Source organism: Glycine soja, chromosome 11, assembly GCF_004193775.1.
Source record: "Glycine soja cultivar W05 chromosome 11, ASM419377v2, whole genome shotgun sequence".
Taxonomy (NCBI): Eukaryota; Viridiplantae; Streptophyta; class Magnoliopsida; order Fabales; family Fabaceae; genus Glycine; species Glycine soja.
Genome location: NC_041012.1, coordinates 42,861,378 through 42,884,302, shown reverse-complemented (window position 1 = coordinate 42,884,302; position 22,925 = coordinate 42,861,378). Strand labels below are relative to the sequence as shown.

Here is a 22,925-nt window from a genome sequence, read left to right as displayed (position 1 = left end):
AATTATAATGGATATTTCACACAAGAAACATGATAAAAAAAAGTTATGTATTCAATTTTTTTTTTCAATTTCTTCCCAAATAATAATAATATTTGAGACGATCGAATTGAAAAACTGCATTCGAACACTGACAAATAGAAAGAAATTAATTACTAAAAAGAATAATTTAAAGATGATATTTACCCATTCTTCAAATTAATAAAGTTGGAATAATCATCATCAAATAGTCACTGTTCAACGATCAACTTGCATTGATTACTTCTTGCATTCCTCTCGGCACTTAGGGTTCCCCTAGTTCAAGTCATAACGCACAAGGTTAGCCACAAAACTAAACCTTTCTACTTTGTGATGATGAGATTCTTGAAAATAGGTAGCTTTTCATTACATATTTTAGAGGGCAACGACCATTTTGGAATATATACCAAAATGCAATTTTCCTCTAATGACATGTTCATCAATCAACAAGAATATGGTCGTTGGTCAATATGCAGAGAGATATATACTGCTTGCCCTCTGTGACTTTGTATGGTCTTTTCGATATGACTATATATGCACCGAATAAAGACTACCCAACATTTTTTTCCATATATATATATATATATATATATATATATATATATATATATATATATATATATAAAGAGTATCCCTAATGATCAAGACTTAAAGACTAATTCTTCAAATTATTAATCAAGATATATTCAAGAGATTAATCTATCTATTTGCTCCCTCTCTCTCAAAAAAGATTAGCCTAGCTATGTCAACAAATGAACTTAAATGAATATTAGTCTTTAGAATAAAGTAATAAGTACTGTGTAACTATGATTTCTTTTCACGTGTACACTAATGATCAAGATAAAATCAATTCATCACTACTCATCAGTTTATCGATAAAACTGTATGTAGCTTTTATGAAGTGCACAACAAAATAAATAAATGATAATAGTTTTAAACTATTCTGCAAAACACAAGGCCTGCTGATTGGCTTACAGAAACAGGAATCTCGATCGACTTTATAAAGGAGATTTCTTAAATTTAGTTTGCAAATCTGAAACTGTTTCTTTAATATTTTCTTAGCTAGTTGTTATTATTTATTTTATTTTATTATATTAAATATTCCAAATTCTTTTTTTTTTAACTTATATATTGGCATCCACGTTTTACTTGTATTTTTATATCAGCCTATAAGAACGAACATTCACAATCAAAGTGGCTTAACGAGGTGGTTATAAAAAAAATATTATTTTAATATGATAAATGTGATTTTGAGTTATTTAAAAATTAAAAGAATTACTTATATAAATAATTATTACCGATAAATTACTTAAGTTTGCATTAAATAAAAAAATAGAATATTTGTAAATTAAATAACTTATTAATAAAAACTTTCATTGTAAAAAAAATAAAATTGTAGTGACAAAAGTTGTATTAGTTATGTGAATACCATTAAAAATATTCTCTGATCTTTACTCATTTTATTTCACCGATAATTTTCTCTGCTCCCACCGTACTCTAATTTTGTGGTTTCCAGTTTCCAGTTTCCAGTTTCCACCACGTATTTAGAGTTAAGCCTTGAGATTTGATGATAAACATGAAAAGCCACTCACAAATGCTTTGTTAATTTTTTTTAAGCAAATAATTGTGTTTAATCATTCCAAATAACGTTGCTTATCGCAATTACTGGTCCACAGTTAGTCACATCATCAGGACGTCAAACACTAATTTCATATTTTTATTTATTTATAAGATGTAAATTTAAAATAATATTTTATCTTTTTTATAACATTTAATTTATAATTTTTTATTAATTAATTAATTTTAGATTAGAAATATCATTTATTAAAAGAAGAGAAATAATATATTGACAAACAATTAAAACAGAAAAAAATATTAACACCAATTATAGTTTTGAAAAAAAATTATAAATTTAAAATAAATTTATTATCATTAATTAAATTAACAATTTTTTTAATCTTGATAATTATATAATTTAGTGTTATATATAATAACGGTGGAATTACATTTATTAATTCATCAATAAGTATCATTTGTATTTTATGAATATTTTAATTTTAAGTAAAGTATAAATATAAATTACTTTTAAACTTACCCCTAATCCGCATGTTTCTAACAATTTAGTGATTTACTTTTAAATATCTAATCATAATCCATCTTTTAAATAATCAATATTAAATACAGGAATCCTTAAATTACTGAAAGATAAATCTCTTTTCATCAAAGTTTTATCTAGTGGATATAAAAAACACAGGGTATCTTTGATGTACTTTGATTGAAATGTTTAATCGACTCTTAAACAAGAACTGCAGAAGCGTCATAATTCTAACCAATAAATTCTCCTTCGCTCATGCTGACCACGTTAGTTTGTCCTTTTTTGTGTGTGAAGGAACGTTAATTTGTCTTTTAGGAAGCATTATTCTTGCATAATACAATCAATAGCTAAATAATGTATTTTTTTTTTTCAGAAATCATTTGATGGGATTGATGATTGCAGCATAAATATAGAATAAAAGTAAGGAACAAAGATGGGTGCACTCTCAGTTTAGAGGATCGATCTCGATCCAGATGATGATGTATTATCAGATACAAATGCTATAAATTTAATTAATCAATGAGGTATATTTTTGTTGAAATTTTCTCAACAGTAATTCTTTTCTTCCTTTTCTTCATATCTTTCTATGTTTCCCATTAAAATAATTACATTAATTAATCTATATCTATCTATATCGATATACAGTAGTAAAATAGACTGCCCGTAAAAAAAAGTAAAATAGACTTAAATACAAATATTAAATTTAAAATTTAATCTTAATTTTAGTTTCATATTTCTATTAATTACTATCATGCTATTCAACTTCTCTAATTAAAAATAGTTTTTTCACAGCTCTAATTAATAATTATACTTTAAAAAATTAACAAATATATTACATATATTTAATGAAATATAATATTTAACCATATTTTTAAATTTAAATATCAATTATATTTAATAAAATAATGTTTTTTATAAATAATAAAGATAGTTCATATTTTAATTATATACCATGATTAATAAAATATTAAAAATATATTATATAATAAATACAACATTTAAATATTTAATCATTTTATTTATTTTACTACTTATTATATTTAATAAATAATATATTTTCAATAAAATATAATAAATTTTATATATTTTAAATATAATATATTTATTAAATTTAATAACTGTAATATATGTTTTAGAACACTAAAAGTTTTACAATATTTTAATGTCTAACATAATTATTTTGATGATATAAAAATATATTATTATTTTATCTCTTAATTTTCATTTAATAATATATCTCACTGCATACTATATTTAATAAATATGATATTTAATGTTATTGGGAAATTCCTTTGTAAAAAAATATTATTGGGAAATTAATTTTACTGATATACTAAATACGATATATTTAATAAATTTAAATAGATTAAATATATCCGTAAAACATAATAAAATACATAGTATATATATATATATATGCATTATAATTGTCAGTATGTATTTTAATAAATATATATTTAATATATGTACGTGTATTTTAATATGTTTAATAAATATATACATGTATTTTATTGAATATGTATTTAATAAAAGATGGAAAAAATTGGTAAAAATAATTTGGACACGTACAAAAGAAGAAGAAAAAAGTATTAATTAAAAGTATCAAACTTTTGTTTTTAACTTTGTCCAATGATATAATATGATCTATGTAGTCAAATTCACCTATTGAGATTGAGATAAGAATTTGTTATTTTTGTCAAATGATTATTTCAATAAAAAGTTGATAATTGATATTATTAATCTTAAAAAAAACACATTATGTTAAAGGTATTAATTACATTGAATTATTTATTATAAACTATAGTAATAGAAGTTTAATATTTTCACAAACTTTTTACATATTTAAATCATAATTTTCAGATCAAATTCAATTAAACCAATATTTAATATTTAGTATAGGCGAAGTGTCCGTGTGGTTTATTTTGTTTTCTTCTTATTGTCTTTTATCTATTTGGCAAGAAAAAAAAGAAGCGAATACTATTAATTTTAGAATATGATATACCTGTCTATATATAGAATATTTTTGGTAAAAATTAGGACAATCAATCATATCACACACTTTCTCCTGTTCTCAAACTTTTTTTATTTTTTATTTTCACATCAAATGGAGAAATTACTAATCAAAATTCAAATAAGAATAATTTCTTAAATAACCATCGTAAATATTTATAATTCATGTTAATTACTACATAATAAATTATTCAAGTGGAACCACCCCCAGATGAACACAATATATTGGAGGTTGCACTCAATTTTGTTGCATGCATGAATGCTCTAGAAGCTGCCTAACATCCATGACAAGGGTCATATCATCCCTGCCAGTCAACAAGAGAGGATAAAGATATTGCCAGGTTGGACTCTCTCATCGACCCAATCTGCTTTTCTAAATTCTAGCCATCCATAGCACTCAGTCAGTATAAATAGGTATGCAGTTCTCTTTGTCTATCAATCAAGTATAGAATAGAATAATATTAATCAATAGAAAATTTTGTTGTTGTGACTTGTTTCCATAATATTATGGACAATATAATCTACACTTTAGTTTTGATACTTTTTCTATCTCTGAAGGCCAGTAGTGTTTCTTCTAGAGATAGACAATGGGGCGGTGTGAGGAGAAAATTGAGCTTTGGGGATCATAATAATGGTGATCTTGTGACTAACTTGCCTGGCCAGCCTCCTGTAGATTTTCAGCACTATGCTGGATATGTCACAGTCAACGAAACCAATGGCCGAGCACTCTTTTATTGGTTCTATGAGGCCATGACCAAGCCTCAAGACAAACCATTAGTGCTGTGGCTTAATGGAGGTAAGTAAGCTTATATATATTGTGCTTTGATTACTGTGCCAACATGTTTGATTGGTTTAAACTAATGTGCCAGCATTATGTTTGATAGGTTCAAACTAAAATTGATCTAGCCTCTAACAAATTTTAAAAAATAAAGTTTCATTAAAACCCTAAACCCCAGTTCATTTGATGTTTCTTTTTTATATGTATGTTCTCTGACAAGGTGACAACGTGCCTTTATATTTTTGTTAAAAAAACTACAGGTCCTGGGTGCTCTTCTGTGGGATATGGAGCAACACAGGAGATTGGCCCATTTTTAGTGGACACCGATGGCAAGGGCCTTAAATTCAATAACTTTTCATGGAACAAAGGTATGAAATGTGAGATCTAGGACCACAAACATATGTACATATTAAAATTTGTTGACACAGTCCACCTAATTACTGCTTTCTAGTTTCTACTTTCTATGTTAACAATATTATAAAATTATGTTGAACCACACACACTAGTGCTCCATTATTTGTCCCTACATGATGATGATTGTTAATTGATGCTTAGAATTCTTGACATATATAAGTGGAATATGATAACGCAGAGGCCAACATTTTATTCCTGGAATCTCCTGTTGGAGTTGGCTTTTCCTATTCAAATACAACCAGCGAATATGCACGACTGGGAGATGACTTCACAGGTCTTAATTTTGATATCCTTGTTGTGTACATCAATATCAACTGTTACTAATTTTAATTTAATCAAGGTTAATCACATTTTCTATTGTTCCTAGATAGCTAGCTTAATTTTTCAATGTTCTCTGATAAATTTAACTGTGCTAGCTCTCTCTATCGACTGTTTGAAACAGCTAATGATGCTTACACTTTTCTGCACAATTGGTTCCTCAAGTTTCCATCATATATAACAAGGACATTTTATATAGCAGGAGAGAGCTATGCAGGTACTGATTACTTAAATTGAAACTAACAAACAAACCAATGAACCCGTCATTTATAGTCCTCTAAAGACTAAAGTGACCATGCGACACGCTTTAATTTTCAGGAAAGTATGTACCGGAGCTAGCTGAACTCATCCACGATAGAAACAAGGACCCTTCCCTTCACATTGATCTCAAGGGAATTTTGGTAGTCTTCCATAATTTTAATAGCTAATAATACCTAGCTACTAAACAGTTTGTTTGTTTCATATTTTGTTAAAAATAATCTTAGAATCGAGGTTGAAAGATGATTTCAAACGAAGAATTGAGTTTTAACCAATTGATTGTGCTTGAGAAAGGTGTTATAAAGAACAAAACTTAATGCAGAATTATAAATCTTATTAATATTGTTTAATTATAAAATTGGAGCTTTAATTTGCTAACTCGCATAAAGCTGCTTTATTATAGATGTAGGTTATCAAATCAAAATTCTAATTATGATTGGTAGTATATTGGAGAATATATACTACTAAAAACACTTACGTACTATACTTAAATTCTGTTTGTTTAAAAATAAGTTAAGAGGAATTGATTGTTAATTTAGATGGTATATATGATAGAACCACTTTTAAGATATATAGATATACATTTTTTAATTTCACATTCAAAATAAATTCTTAAAAATGAAATTTAAGAATTAAAATTTTTGTTTCTTTCAGAATTAACGTGACTTTTGCATCTACCGAAGAGGCGGTAAATAAAAATCAAAGTATATAAAGAACCTTGCTTTATTACCAAGAATATTTCCATTGTAGTTCAGCATATCTATACACGTTAGTTTCACGATGACCTATTACGCAAAGTCACATCATGTTCTATGAGCATCTTTACAGAGATAATTATGTATTAATTTTTTCATCAATAATTACGTACATACGTTTCATAGTTTCATCTCTGGTAGTTAGTGGATTGAATCCTTCTCATTAATTTAATGCTAGTAGAATGAAAATAACACATGTTATCCTTAATATATTTATTTTTAAGTTTTTTGCAGCTGGGCAACCCTGAAACATCTGATGCTGAGGACTGGTCAGGTATGGTTGATTATGCTTGGAGCCATGCAGTGATATCTGATGAAACTTACAAAACTATCAAAGCAAGCTGTGAGTTCAATAGCAGTGATCCGTGGAGTAACAAAGATTGTACTCAAGGAGTGGATGAAACACTCAAACAGTACAATGAAATTGATATCTACAGCCTCTACACCTCTGTCTGCTTCGCTAGTACAGCGCGGTCAAACGATCAATCCAAGAAAATGGTGATGAATCGCTCATCTAAAATGGTGAGTGTGATCAAAGAATGCATAATTAATTATATACACACACATAGTGAAATTAATTGAGAATTAACTTTTAACAAAAGTTTTATTGTCTGATGTTACTTTTAATATGTTGTTAGATAACTTGTATAAAACGAATATTGATGACCATTTCATAACCAAAAATGATGCAGGGATACATAGTGCTCATATACATGCACTGACTCAGAGAGCGAAAGCAAAAGAAGAGAAAAAAGTATAGATATAATAAAAAATATATATGATGTGATAAGAGAAGAAAGATAGTGTTAACATATCATTATTCATTCATTACTAGTTGTGAATATAAGGTATATGTTGTACTGACACTTGTGGATTTGGTTTACAGATGCCACGGATCATGGGAGGTTATGATCCATGTTTGGATAATTATGCTAAAACTTTTTATAATAGACCAGATGTTCAGAAGGCACTCCATGCCAGTGATGGTTACAATCTGAGGAATTGGAGTATTTGCAAGTACATACTATTTCATTTTCACTTTCTTTTTTGGTCAGGTTAATTACAAATGTACTTGTCCAAATTAATTAATAGAGTTATTGAACAACTTCATAATTTGTTATGATGTAATAGGATATTTCCTGTTCTTTTCTCTATATTAACCCTTTTTTAATGGTTAATTTAAATCAGTGAAAACATATTCAAGGGCTGGGCACAATCGAAGCCTTCTGTTATCCCAATCTACAAGAAGCTTATTTCAGCAGGACTTAGGATTTGGGTTTACAGGTAAATAATATTCTATTTCAACCTTCAAGTTCAAAACAAAGGTCCCTGCATGTGCTAGCTACCACGTACGTTTTCTCATGCATGGTTTTCTGTCTTTCCATTGTTGACCTCAGTGGAGACACTGATGGTAGGGTGCCAGTGCTATCAACAAGATACAGCTTAAGTATTCTAGGTTTGCCTATCACTAAGAGATGGAGGCCTTGGTACCATGAAAAGGAGGTAAGAGATCATGAATTGAAGGAATATTGCTTTTATTTTGTGTGTGTGAGAGAGGTATATATGCTCAATAGAAAGGGTTTAATAAGAAAAAGAAATTAAAGAGAGAATATATTTATTTCTATTAAATATTCTTTTATTTAATAATTTTTAAAATAAAAAAAATGATAAATTGGTAAATTTAAGGACATACTCTTTTGTTTATTTAAACATATTATATATATATATTACTCTTGTAATTTAATAACAGAAATTTATCCTCTAGTATCTTAATTTTCTTTCAAAACTCTACTCTTAAATATATCTTTGAATTATCTCTTTCGTATCTTTGCTTAAACCTTTAACTTTAGTACGTACAGGAAGCTATTGATTTAATTAAGATAACACTTCTGCTTAATTCATGTTTATTGTTTTAATTAGTAAAGTCTCGTGAAAATTACAAGAAAAATAAAAATTTCAGTAAAAATATATGAATGTTGAGAAATTAACTGAATCCGTTTTGAAATATTAGCTATAATTATTCTAATTTGATTGTTTATTTTTTTCCTTAAGTTATTTCTATTTTTAATTATTTTCTCTTCTTTAATTGTTTGAAATTCACGCACACAATTTATGTACGTATGATTAGATAGTAATGATTTTATTTGTATTTTAAAATTTTAAAATTCATTTTAATTAAAGTCTATGGACAAATTATTTAGTATTGTCATTAAATATTTATTTTTTAACGATATATTATATATATTCTCTCCTTGGAACAGGTTAGTGGGTGGTATCAAGAATACGAGGGGCTTACGTTTGCGACATTTCGGGGAGCTGGCCATGCAGTGCCTTGTTTCAAACCAAGCAACTCATTGGCATTCTTCTATTCCTTTCTTCTTGGAGAATCACCACCGTCCACAAAATAATCATATTCATCCTGAATTCATATATATATATAGAGAGAGAGAGAGAAAGTGATCTTTAACTTGTGAACTCCCGAAAGAAGTTTTTGCTTTTATCACAACATAATTTTCTGTCTAGCTAGCTAGTTGTCTATATCTTATCAAAATGTTAAGCAACCAATTAGCACAGATTTATATATATATATATATATATATATATATATATATATATATATATATATATATATATATATATATATATAAATAAAAGAGTGTTACTGGTTTTGGTTGAACGAACTTCTTTTTCAATTTTTTTTTATCGGTGATGATATATAATTCATATATTTATAAGTATAACTATGTGAACGGGTACAAGTAATACCGGAGATAATTCTTCGATTCGACGATTGTTGAAAATTATTATCTTAAATGATAATAACATACAATTTTTTTTTATTCTTCTTTATTTATAATTGTTTTTAATGGTTAAAATAATAATTGATACACTGGTTTTTGTTTAGAAAAAAATTTCTTCAAAAGAAAATTACTATAAAATAGGGTAGATTCAATTATAAATAATTTTCGTAATATGTAAAAAAGATAGTTAATAAATAAATAATCAAATAATGTGTATAAAATTTTGTGTATATATTTGTTAGACAAAGTTTTGACTTTAATAGTTGCCCCCCTCTGGTCTAGAGTTGGCTCCACCCCTGGTCGTGGTTATGGCCTGAAGGTGTGAATGGGATGAGATGGTTGCAACTTAATCATTAAGCATATCATAAAAATTTAGGGTAGACACAATAAAATTGATTTAAATTTACTGAAATCCAGTTTTTAACACACCTTCCTGAACCACTTGTTCTAATTGTTGAGGAAGTCTGCAATAAGAACGTTTAAGCAACACAAAACACACTTAAAATATTTTACATGGAAGTTTGTAAAAGGATGGTAAAATCTATTTAAACTCATCCGGGAATCAATTCATTAATTAATGCTGAATTGAAGTCCTAATAACTCTGTAGCTGTTTGGTAATCAATCTTCTTAGAAACAAAATTAGTTACACTCTAGGAAGAATATAAGATTAATTGTAAGAAAAATAATAATAAATATAATTAAAAATTTAACATGATTCGATACTTCTTGACTATATACATAAAATCATCTCAAAAATATTTTTTTATCACACAAATGATTACAAGATTGTAATTCACTCCAATTTTACAAACCCGAGTGCTACACTCAATGATTACAAGAAATTATAACACTCTCACATAAAGACATTTCTTTCAACAAAATGATTTTGATTCATAATCTCTTTTCTCACATATTCTCTCTTCATGCGTAGCTTTTTCATTAATTTTTTTCTCTATTTATAATAAAGATTGTCATTGACTATAATAAATTAATTCTTTTAAAAGTTAAAACAAAAATATTTATTCAAATAAGTTTCATATAGTAAAATATAATATTTTATTTAACATTTAAATCATTTAAAACTTAATGATAAAAATTCAATTTTGAATGCACCTTATTTTTTCATTTCCAACTCTACAGTTAACATCCCACAACGACAAATCTAGCTAAAGGAAGCCCCGGACAACATTGTGTGTCAAAGGAACCATTGCATGTCCTTTTCTTAAAGCAGGCTGTGAAACATGATGTGCAGTAAAAGTGGTCCTCTTGTGATGCTTAAAGCACGATTTGCTTTGAGACTGGTATTGGTGTTTTTTCCTTTGGCACTGATTGGAGAGGAACAACATCAAGTGGCTTTGATTTTTTACTCAAAGGAAGGTAGATTGCTTTGCTGATATCTTGAAGCATTGCTGTTTCGGAGTCATATCGATTACTGCAGTTGAAGAGCATGTGAAAAACTGAGACATGACAGCTGGAGATGATTGCTAGCCTTGGGCAAATCAGAATGTCCTTCAATAAGGACATGTTCAAGCAACTCTTTCTTCTTTTTATGGATCATCTCTGTCACTAAAGCAATCGATTCTTCAATACTTGACTCTGGTCCTCTACCATGTTCACCAAAACTCTGTTTATTTTCCCCTGTTCTTTTTCCTTCTGTAGATACACATGAAATATTTATATTCCATAAAAAAAAAAAAGTCAGGGATAAGATTGTAATTTTATTTGGGAACCCGTAAAAATATATAAGATATTTGAATTTAGTTTGGTGCCTAAAATAAGAAAATAAGGATCATTCGCCTGTACTTGATTTGAATTAAAGAATGATGTTAACTTATTTTAAATTAAGAATTTTTTGATATTTTGGGATTAAATATTTTTATTTTAAAATAAGAGATTAAAATTATAGCTTTTAAGAAATATGAGAATTAAATATTACTATTTTTAAAATAAAAGATAAAAATTATAAATTTTAAAAAATAAGAACATCAAAATTATATTTAAACCTTTAAAAATACTTGTTAATTACTATTTGACAAGTAAAGTCATGAATGACATTTAATCATTTAGATAACTGTTGGAAATATAACTATATAAGTGTAAAATAAAATCTCACGTGTCAAGTAGAAGTAAAAAAGTTAAATATGAAAAAAAAGATTTATAAATTTAAACCTTAAAATTTTGGGTTAAAATTTGATGTCAAGTTCACTTATATGTTAACTACAAATAACCATAAGTAGATTTGTAATGGCTTTCTATTGGGCTGGTCTCAGTTTCTGATTTGATAAGCTATGTTTAAGAAAACATGAGGCTGGAAGCACCAATGTATGAACAGCAATGGAGATCATGCCATATTTGAGGTAGTTATCTAATGATGGTGTTTGTCCCGTTTTGCTCCACTTTGCTTCTATGAGACAAGAATAGAATGTTTCATACCACTTCACAGAAGTAACAAGTTTGCCATGTTATTTTCTCTCATGAAAGAACAAAGTTGAAAATCACATCATAATCGAGGTTTTATACTTACAAGATCTTGCATGCTGTTAGTTATGTCATCATAAATTCCAACTTGTTGAAGGTACTTGGTAGAAGCTTCACTCACAAGATTATCCAGAGCTTGGAATATGACTTTGCTGTGGCCACTTAAGCCATTCGAGTCCCATATGTGATTTACAAGAACTTAATTAAGAAAATGGGGTCATTGATATTTGTTCTTGTTAAGAAAAGTTTCTTTGGTGTGTTTTTTACTACTGAGAGGGAAAATTTTACAGAATTTTAATAGCTTCTGACTGCATCAGTGAGGCCTTCCAAGTCATAGAAATCATCTGCAACTGTGATTATTATAGCACTCTTGGCCACTAACATTCGTATGTAAGAGTCATGTGGGACGGAAGTGGCAGCAGCTATAGCAAGGTAGCTTAGTTTTATCCCTGCCAAATCCCATGCCACTAAGACCCCATCTTACTTATACCCCAAATGAAAATAATGTTTTGTGAACCCACAAATTATTGATCATAGCATTGAATATATTAAATAAAAGTCCTGGAAAACTCAAATGATAGATCATAGCATTGACAAAATTCTAAAAAACTAGATCATACCACTTTAGTTCTTCCAGCTCCTTTTTGTAAATTGATTGCTTTAACTCATAGTTTTCGATCGCAAGTTGAAGCAGCTGATCATTATGCAGGTGTGATATCCTACGAAACACATAAATTGACTGCAAATGTTACTGAGTAGAGCAGTTATTCGGTTGATTATCATTAAATGTGGACTTTATTTAATTTGAATTTAAATTAATTCAAAACTCAATTTATTTTTTAAAAAATCAATATTAAGTTTAAATTTAAATTGGTTTAATAAGAATCAATTTTTATATTTAAAATATTTTTAAAATAAAGTGATAAAAACAAAAGAGTTAATTATGTTTTTAATTTCTAATTATTTTTTGCAAAATTCACTCTTAGTCCCTAAATAATATTTTTAGCATTTTTAATCCCTATATATTATTTATGCTAACGATTTTAATTTTAACTATCAAATAACAAAATTATTAATGACTTCAATTTTTACTATCTAATAAAAAATTAATTAATGACATAATAATTATAATTATGTGACTTGCCACATTGAATTTGATGAGTAATTATTTAATTTTTTTACACGTAATTTTTTTTTTGGCAAAAATTATGCATTTAGATTTTAATTTTTTAAATTAGTTGATGTCATCAAAATAAACTATTGATGAAGGATTAATAATGCATTTTATAAAAAAAATATTTAACGTAACTTTCTGTAAGATTTATTGATGACAAGTCAAGTGACTGCGACATCATCGGTCAAACTTAAGAGCTGATACTAAAAGTATTAACGTAAGATAAAATATAAGATATAAAACACAATTTTATTTAGAGACTGAAAATAATTAAATTTTGCAAAAACATAATTGAGCTAAGCACCTGTTATACGAGGTCTTTCCTTTCGACAGGGCATTGGCTTCATTTTCTTCGATCCACATTCTGTATTCCAAATGATCCAGACGAGCAATCCATGATATATTCAACTCGTAATTAATCTATTGGCAAATTAAAGTACATAAACACACTTTGCCTGAACAGTTAATTAATAATAAATTATACAATTAATAATTAATTAATTTAGCAGAGACTCACGTAAATTCTTAATTACTGGTTAATTATGACCCCATTATTGTTTTCCTTTCTTTACAGCATTAAGCTATCAAAATGCATGGTGTTGGTTGAAATACAAAGGATCGGGCTCCAATTATTCATCCTCACAGTGGTCCTTAATTAATTTGAACCGGGGTTATGTCTTCAATTATATATAAAAAGTGTCTCTGTATGGCAAAGCTGAAGGTAACACAGAATGTGATAGCTTTTTCTTTTTAATAGGCAAATGTAATATGTATATATATAATTGCACAAGAAGTGCTAAAAGACCACAATACTGGCGGAATCGAGTGTGGTAGTGCTGGTTTTTGTCATGTTGTACTCATGCATGCAACCCGTGACATTTTTCTTCTTCTTTCTTTTCTTTTTGGTGCTGTTGCTGTCTCCACGATGAAATGCCTTCTATTTAAGTTTGGAGAGGTATATAATCCATTATGCCTTTAGCATAATTAATTATATGTTTTTTATTTTTTTAAAAAAATTATTTTGTAAAAATTAACATTTTTTTAGTTTTTAGTAAATGGAAATTATGTTAATAATTAAATTTTTTATTTTTAAATATAAAAAAATTTAATATATTAAACATTCAAAGGTTTTAATATAAGTTTATGTTAAAAATGTCTCTTCTTAAAAATATATATCCCAAAAATATTCACAGCTAAATAATTCAAATGATTAATTCCTTTAATTAACTCTTAACTTCTACGTACAATCATATTACAATGATAATTTCAAAACTCTTTGAAATACATATATTTTAAAAGTGTCAAATTCATTATATATATTTATTAACCAATGAAGTTAAAACGAAAATAATTAACTTGATTAATTAATTAGTTCTATCACAATGGCCACAAAACAGTAATTAATATAGGTTTGACTCTCACAGCAACACTTATTTAATCACCCACTTGGTCACCTTTGGGAATTATAAAAAGAAAAAAGGGAAACGTATAAATCATATAAAGCACCAATTTAATTTGGAATTTAGTGGATACTACGAACGTATGGTCGGCAATTTGAAGATTGTATGTATTTTCCTTGAAAAAGACATTGCTTCCTCAACTTCACATTCTCCGCAGAACATAAGATTTGACGCTCCGTAGGTGTTAACCATTGTGCTTGAGAAGAACTCATAATCCTTTTCAACAAGACCTCGAATTTCTTCGTCATGTAAAAACCAACACAAACTCGCTGAAAAATAGTAGTGCATGACATTTCATTAGTCACGGCAAATAAAACTTTTAGCTCCCCTAACCCTAAGCCTAGCTTTTAAAATTTTTAATTTTAGAATTAAAAATTTTAATTCAAGAGTTGGAATATATGAAACAAATAATTAAGTTATTTAGTGATCAGTTTTCATACATGATGATACTTTGTAGCCATGATTGCGCAAGAGTTGGAATGCTAGAGAGTCTTTGTGAAGCTGCGGTGCAAGCATGGTACTTGGTTTTATCCATGATTCTTGTTTCACGTAATTCCTGAAAAAGCAAGAACTAATGAATTTCAAAGTAATCAAAACTGCAGACGTAATGCAAGAATTATTAAAAGCTTTATCAGTGTTAGTTTGAATTAATTTATTTAATAGTTTTGCTCACATTTAAAAATTCAGTTTATTGTTAGAACTTTTAAGAAAAAATAATGAAAGCCAATCATATAACCTATATTTAAAATGCTATTGAGAAAGCTTATCTAAAATAATTCATCGCTAAAAATTACGCAAATTAAAAAATGCACCATAATTAAATTAATAGGACGAACAACTGTGTGTTTTCAGTTTTCACTGATCAGCTAATGGTCCCCCGAGTGGGGTGTCCCCCTAATTCAAAAAAAAAAAAAAAAAACTAATGGTTCCCACTAGTTGTGTCACGTGCATTAATTATTAATTATATCCTTAAATAAAGCATGTAAGTACACGTGGTAATTTAAAACACGTACTATATTTCAGTTCTGTTACATATACTTTAGATTTCAATAGCTAGTAGCTCCTAATAAGTAAAGTATTCACTAAACGTGGGCAATTTTTGTTAGTTATTAAAATAATAATTCTTGATTATATATAATTTATTTATTAGTTAAAAAATTTATTTAATTGTTTAAAAAATAATTTTTTTATAGATTTTCACTAAATTTTAGTATTGTTTAAAACGTTAACTTTTAATTTTTATTTTTTAATACTTTTTCCCATTTTATTTTTAATATATTTATTAAATTTTCTGATTATTTTATAAAATAAATAATATTTTTATTATTTTTATATTATTTTACACTTTTCAATCATTTTAATAATTAATTTTTCACTACCAACTAACTTTTTATTGTTCAGTTAGCTTTCTAAGTAGTGTTGCTCTCCTTATTAATGAGTAAAAATTAAGTTCTCTAAAAAGTGAGAGACCTTCTATAAATTAATCCGTACACAAATTAATTTGAATTTATGAAGAAATTTATTTATTTTTTCCTTACATTCTTCTGGAAGAAGTACCTGTGAATAAGTTTACCAATTTGTATGTATGGTGCATTTTGTGAACTAAAATATTAATAACTTTCTGAATTGTTAATGCGCCTGTTTTGTACTGCTTAACAGCCAACATGGAAGCAATAGTGGCAGGAATAGTTTCAATGGGTGGATGACCAAAGGCATCACAATCTCCCCAGAAGCCTGCAGGGTTTTGATTTTTGAACATGGGTTTGGAAGGCTTATGAGTATCATAGCTAACCATGCAGTATCATATTCAGAAGGACACAAATAAAAATAGGGATCTACGTTCTTAAACATACTTCCCTTTAACTTTGCAACTCTTGATAGAATGGAGGACTGTGACGGTGAGAATTCCATTACAAGAAGATTTAGACGTACTCAAACTCAACTATAGTTCCTATTAGGAGGGGCTGATCCTATCTATTTATAGTCCTTTGCTACTCTAATTAGTGCTTTGGGGCCACCTCTGACCAGGCTTTTTGGAGTTGGAGGACGTATATATAATATAATAGAAGAATGTTGCCCATTTAATCCGTATTTAAATTTTTCTTTGATAATCTAAATTTATATTAATATATTAATATATTAATTAATGTAATTTAAGTAAATACTTACATTTTTAATTTCATATTAAGAAATTAATTTTGAAATTAAAATTGATTTTGAGTTAAATTATTTTAGATAAATTTTATATTGAATAAAAAATTATACTAAATTTTATTACTAGCTTATTTTTAAAATTAAAAAAAAAATCTAATTATAACTTATTTCACTTTAAATTTATTTTTTAATTAAAATTAACTTTATTTAAAATCATTTATATAATTATAAACACCCACACATATATACACTAATTAATTCTTTCTTTCGTACGTAAGTACGCGTCATACATTGAGAAAAAATATACTTAAACACTTCAAATATATTAAGAAAAAATACACTTGTAAGAGAGAAAAATACATATATAATAGATAATATAATTTTTTATAGAAAAAAATGAAAAATATTAATAAGAATTTAATGCTGATACGATTTATATATATAATATTTAAGATAATTTTGTTTAAATTCAAAATAATTTATGATAAATAATAATTTATGATTAGATATCAATAGAGTATAGTAGATGTAAGTTGCAACTCCAGACTACACTATAGTGGCAATGTGCCATACCCTTGTTGTGCCTTACTCACGTTGCAAATTCAGATTCTATTTTCAAATTATTCAGTTCTACAACACTATTTAATTTCCTTGTAACGTTCTCTCTTGCGTACCAGAATTATTTATGGGTTTTGTCAGTGTTCCCTTTTATGGTGTCACGGTTTGGTAACATGTCACTTTCTTGATAGCTCAATTACTCATCATCAACCAAGTTCTGATCTGGTCTATATTAACCTCCTTTGTGGTTGTGCATCCCAATGTCACATCTTGATATAAGAATTTGATGCTGATACACTCACAAATTTTTATTTGATTACAAATCATAATTTATATATATATATATATATATATATATATATATATATATATATATATATAATATTTCAGATAATTTTACTTAAATTCAAAAAAATTTATCATAAATTAGACAATACATAATTCATTTTGTCTATCCGAATTTTCCTTTAGGAAAGTTAATTCCAAAAAATGGTATTTTAAATCAAATTTATAAGAGGGGAGTTACACAGGGGTGGCACGGCGGAAGGGGAGCGGGGTCGGCGTTTCACTGTTTTGATTGAGGAAGAGTGCGTTGATGTCTTGAAGAGGGAAAATGCAACACGCAGGAAAATTAATTTCTAAAATTCAGGATATTTTGGGAAAAGAAATAGAAAATGGGAGTGTATTAGCAATAAAAAGGAATGGAAATAACAACTCCCAAACTAAATAACATAAATACATAATAACCCAATAAAATCCTTAAATCATTTATTTTATTTTTTTTTTCCTTTTGGACCTCATTTGGCGCATCCTATCATAAATCCTCTCCCATCCTCTTTTACCTCTCCAGCCCAAAAATAAATGAAAAGAACAAGTCAAATGAAAGAGGGAGAAACTAAAAAGATTGAAGAGCATTCAGAATTTCAGATCCTTAGGTCTTCCTAAGGTTTTATACGTTAATCCAAACATACAAACTAAAACTAACAAGTCAAATGTAGTATAAATCAAGTTATAAAAATCTTTTACACATTGATTAAATATAAATTAAATTTAAAAATTAAAGAATTCTTATTAGAATAAATAATTATTTTTATGTGTGTATAATACTAACAAATTCTTTTCTAAAAGATAAAAAAATAAAATTTAATCTATAAAATAAGATAAATTTATCTCATCAAAAACTTTCATTTTTTAATGTTAGAAAACTCAATTACCTAACATGCAAAAGACAAAAATAAAGTTACTCACAAATATACTTTTAAATTTAACAACTTTATTGCATTTTCGTTCTTAAAAAAATATAACTTATGAATAAATATATTCAATAAATTGAATCTGATCAAAATGTCAATTAAATGTAAAAATGTATTTGTTAATAATTTTAGATTTCATAACATTAACACATGAAAGTAAACGATAAGATAAAATTAACTCACTTTTTATATTTTTAAAGACTAATTTTTTTTTCATATTTAGAAATAAATTTATCAGTCCGATATATTTACTTTTAGAAAAAAAAAAAATTATTTATTATTGATAAGTGAAAGCGGATCTTTCGGGTCCAGGAAAAGATACAAAAGTACAACAAACAAAAATAATTAACTAATAATTGTTTGTTGTGTGGCGTTTGGATGCGCGTAAGTATCTACTAGAAAGACGTAGAAGCCGCTTTATATTGTTGCAGGAGGATGCGCGTCCAAGAGTAAGAAAAAGCCAATCCAAACACGGATTAATGAAATAATAGAGATTCATTGATTCAGATCTTGGAGACGATCGCTTTCTGAGTCAACCCTAGAACCTTACACGCGTCTGGGTAAAGACTTTTCCTTATCTCTGCGTACACTTCACCCACCCACTTCCTCCGTGCCAACTGCTCCCCCAGGCGCATTGCAGCCTCCACCGTGCTCTCCGCGCTATCGTGCGCCGAATCCACGATTCCCATCCTCACCGCCTCCGCCGCCGTTAGCTTCGCGCCGCCCAGCACCAAGTCGCGCATCACCGCCGGGGACCTGATCTTGGACCTTATGACGGCGGCGAAGTAGCCCGGCAGCGGCAGCCCGAGGTCTACCTCCGGCATGTAGAGCACGCCGCGGTCGCTGCGCATGAGGACGTAATCGTGGCTGACCGCGAGGAGGAACCCGGCGGCGGAGGCGTGGCCGTTGATGGCGACGATGGTGGGCATGGGAAGGGACATGATCGCCGCCAAGACGGGCTTGAGGGAGTCCACCATGAACTGGAGGCGGTCGGTGGCGGCGGAGGCGGAAGCGGCGGCGCGCGCCCAGGAAAGGTCGAAGCCGTTGGAGAAGAATTTGCCGGTGGCGGTGGTGACGAGGACGGAGCCGGGAGTGGCTTGAGATGCGAGACGGTTAAGCGTTGAGAGGAGGGAATCAATTAGGGTTGGGTTGAGGCGGTGTTGGACGTCGCCGTCGTCGCCGTCGAGGGTTAGTACCCAGGCGTTGCCACGCTTCTCGAGGCTACACATTTTTTCTTTTTCTTATCTACCCTTGAATTCGTCACCACCCTATAAGTGTTGCTTTCGCGTTTATTCAGAACTAAGTTACCCGTGCATTTGCATTGCTTGTTAACTTCCATCTAAAATGAGTTTAAGAGACATTTATACTAGGCTACTTTTGATTATCTATTTATTCGTTTATTAAATTATTAATTAGTTTTTTTAATTAATCAACTCTAAAATAAAATAAATTTCTTTTACTTTTATGATATAAAAAAATTAAGTTATTATTTTAAAAAAAGGAAAACCTTTTATTTCTTAAAATTTTTTGTAATTAATTATTAATATTTATTAAGTACTTGCCAAATAGAATAGAAGGTCCCTTCATTTCCTAAATTAGATAGAAATCCAACTCTATGTTCCAAAGTAAAAAATAAATTTTTGTATTTGTCTTCTTTTATTTTGTTTTGAAGTTAACCTCTTTATTAGTTTCAACATTATTGTATTTTTTATTTAAATTTATTTGTGTTTTTTATTTGTAAGTAATTATTCTCAATTAGAAGTACATGCAAGGAATTCTTTCATATTTAAGGTATATATATATATATATATATAAAACTAGTTGATTAAATTTTTTTAAAAATAAATAAATAAATTTAGTCCTACGATCGATTGTATTTTTTTTATTCAAAATTCTTGACATATTATTTTGAATCTAAATATATGGATACTTAAGTTGAAATTGAAATATGAAATCATTTTAAAGATTAAAGTGAGAAATTTGATCAAATTATAACATAGTTTTTTTTTAACAGCAAAAATTAAGGTTTGACAAGGAAATCAAAATAATAAAAATATATATTAAAAGATAATTTAAAAAATATATTGCATAAGTATTAAACGAATAAGAACATTAAACTATAAACACATAATAATAATAATAATAATGATCTATTATTAATGTCCGGATATGTTTGCTGCACTTTTTATACTTTTAGAGACTATAAATTTTGTATTTTCATCTTTCAGGAACGCATTTGTAGCGGAGTGAGAAGACGAAAAGTCAAAAAAATATTATGACAAATATGTCTCTATGCTGACATTCCGTACTGGTCATCATTTTACGTAGGCTATTTTATTAACGGTATCAGATGGAAGTTAACGGTTGGATATATTTTGTATTTTCATCTTTTGAGGACGTATTTGTCAACGAATTACACATTGAGAGACAAAAGTGACTATTTACCATTTATATTAATATAAATAAAATAGTTTAAGAGAGTTTTAGCTTTCATCTAAAATGAGTAAATAGTAATGTTATTTTGCGGATACATGTAAACAAATATTTTAATTTAATTAATTTTAGTCAAATAAATCAAACTTAAAATAACTACTTAAAAATATTAAATTAAATTGACTAACTCATTACATAAAATAAATCAAGTCTATTATAATGATAAGACAATATAATAACTTTCATCCAAAATAAGTAATGTTATTGTCGTGATATATGCAATATATGAAAAAAAATTGTTATTGAATAAGTAAATTATAACAATGCTAAATTTTAATAAGTTTTAAATTAAAAACTTACCTATTTGAGATTTTCAAAGACAATAATAATATTGATCAATGGTAAGTAATGTTGTTGTCTTGATGCCTGTAATATGGAAAAGAAATTTTAAAGAACTACTTGTAAATTAAATTAAATTGACACTACCTAATTAAAGGTTGTCAAAGACCTCTTTGAAAACAACATTAGTAGTAGTGTTTAATGATTTTTTCTCATTATTATTATCATGTATCAAAATCTTTAATCCTTGTTTGCTTTTAACTCTAGAAATAGCAACATACATTTGATTGATGGTGATTAAAGACAGGTCTAAGTAAGTATAATTCAACATTTTCAAGTGATTGACCTAAGTAAGTATAATTCAACATTTTCAAGTGATTGACCTTGAGCTTTGTTGATTGTCATGACAATAAGACTATGATAGGAAATTGTCTCCTAATCAATTTGAATGGCCAAGGTGATTCGGACGGAGACATACATATACGCGAAATATAAAAAAAATTCATTTTTTTTCATACATGACTTTTGCTTCAATGACACGATTTGCAAGCCTTGTAACAATTAATCTCCTTCAACTTGGTCTAAATTTTTTAATAACATGACTGAGGTTTCAATTTTGAGTTTGATTTTATGATTTAGGAGACCAAATCTTGTCAAAGCATTTAGAAATCCAGGTGTAATCGCATCAAAGACCTGGCTTTCAATTTTATCTATCTTGTCAATTGGGTTATCTTCTAAAACTATCTTCTACCTTGAGCATTGAATTACTGTCAATTTTGCTCTCAAAGTAGTCCTTAGTTAATTACAGGTCCTTGGATCGGTGAAATGTTGGCATAGAATCTATTTAGACTTTTATGCTAAGAAGGAAGCAAAATATCAAATGTACACCTTTGCCAATTCCAAGAGGTTAAGGCTTGAGGCAATAGAGTTTATTAGAGAAGGTTTAGAATATTGCAAATAAGAAACACTAAATGTTGTAGTCACATCTTTGAATAGATAACCCATAAACACACATCATGATTGATCCACTATATACATGCACTCAAATACAATACCAAATTGGAGGAACTTTTTCTCCCTAACAATTGAACTTATAATGTTAAAATTGAGTAAGAATCAATGACTTTTATGTCATATAGAAATAATAAAAAAGAAATACCTTCCAATCATTGATTGATAAAAGAGCTAAAGTAACTTCAATTTTGTTTTTACTTGGTAACATATGTAGTATGTTTGCACTATCACACTTGCCACTATATGCAATATCTTTCAAAATCAAAGATTGATATTGGAGCTACGGTTTATATGCTTGGTTAGTAATCAAAGAGTTAATATAATTAAGCACCACAGACAACTCATTGAAAGAAAATCCTGATCACAATAAATAGGGTCAGGCACTTAGCTGTTTTTAGTTAATATAATTAAACACCATAGATTAATCTAGACACTACCTACTCATTGAAATCGTAGATTAAATATAATTGTCAGCATCTAAAAGCCTAACAATTGATATACTCAAAGTGAGGATAAAAAAATGCAAAATCTAAAAAAAAATAAACATTAAAACACCAAAAAGAAAACATTAAACCTCAAGCTAAAACAAACAATGCAAATATGAAAACCCTTAAAAC

At 28.1% G+C, this 22,925-nt stretch overlaps 2 protein-coding genes across 2 annotated transcripts; one reads left to right on the top strand and one right to left on the bottom strand.

Moving 5' to 3' along the window:
• Window positions 1-4,574: 4,574 nt before the first annotated feature.
• On the top strand, window positions 4,575-9,208 carry LOC114375799 (serine carboxypeptidase-like 31). Its single transcript, XM_028333660.1, has 10 exons — window positions 4,575-4,916; window positions 5,159-5,266; window positions 5,491-5,586; window positions 5,755-5,847; window positions 5,949-6,031; window positions 6,878-7,165; window positions 7,530-7,660; window positions 7,832-7,927; window positions 8,041-8,146; window positions 8,905-9,208. Exons 1-10 carry the CDS (start codon window positions 4,628-4,630, stop codon window positions 9,049-9,051), a joined length of 1,437 nt encoding a protein of 478 aa, XP_028189461.1. The 5' UTR covers window positions 4,575-4,627; the 3' UTR covers window positions 9,052-9,208.
• A 9,561-nt stretch (window positions 9,209-18,769) lies between these two features.
• LOC114377409 (enoyl-CoA delta isomerase 2, peroxisomal-like) lies at window positions 18,770-19,894 on the bottom strand. Its single transcript, XM_028335894.1, has one exon. It carries the CDS (start codon window positions 19,749-19,751, stop codon window positions 19,026-19,028), a length of 726 nt encoding a protein of 241 aa, XP_028191695.1. The 5' UTR covers window positions 19,752-19,894; the 3' UTR covers window positions 18,770-19,025.
• Window positions 19,895-22,925: the final 3,031 nt, after the last annotated feature.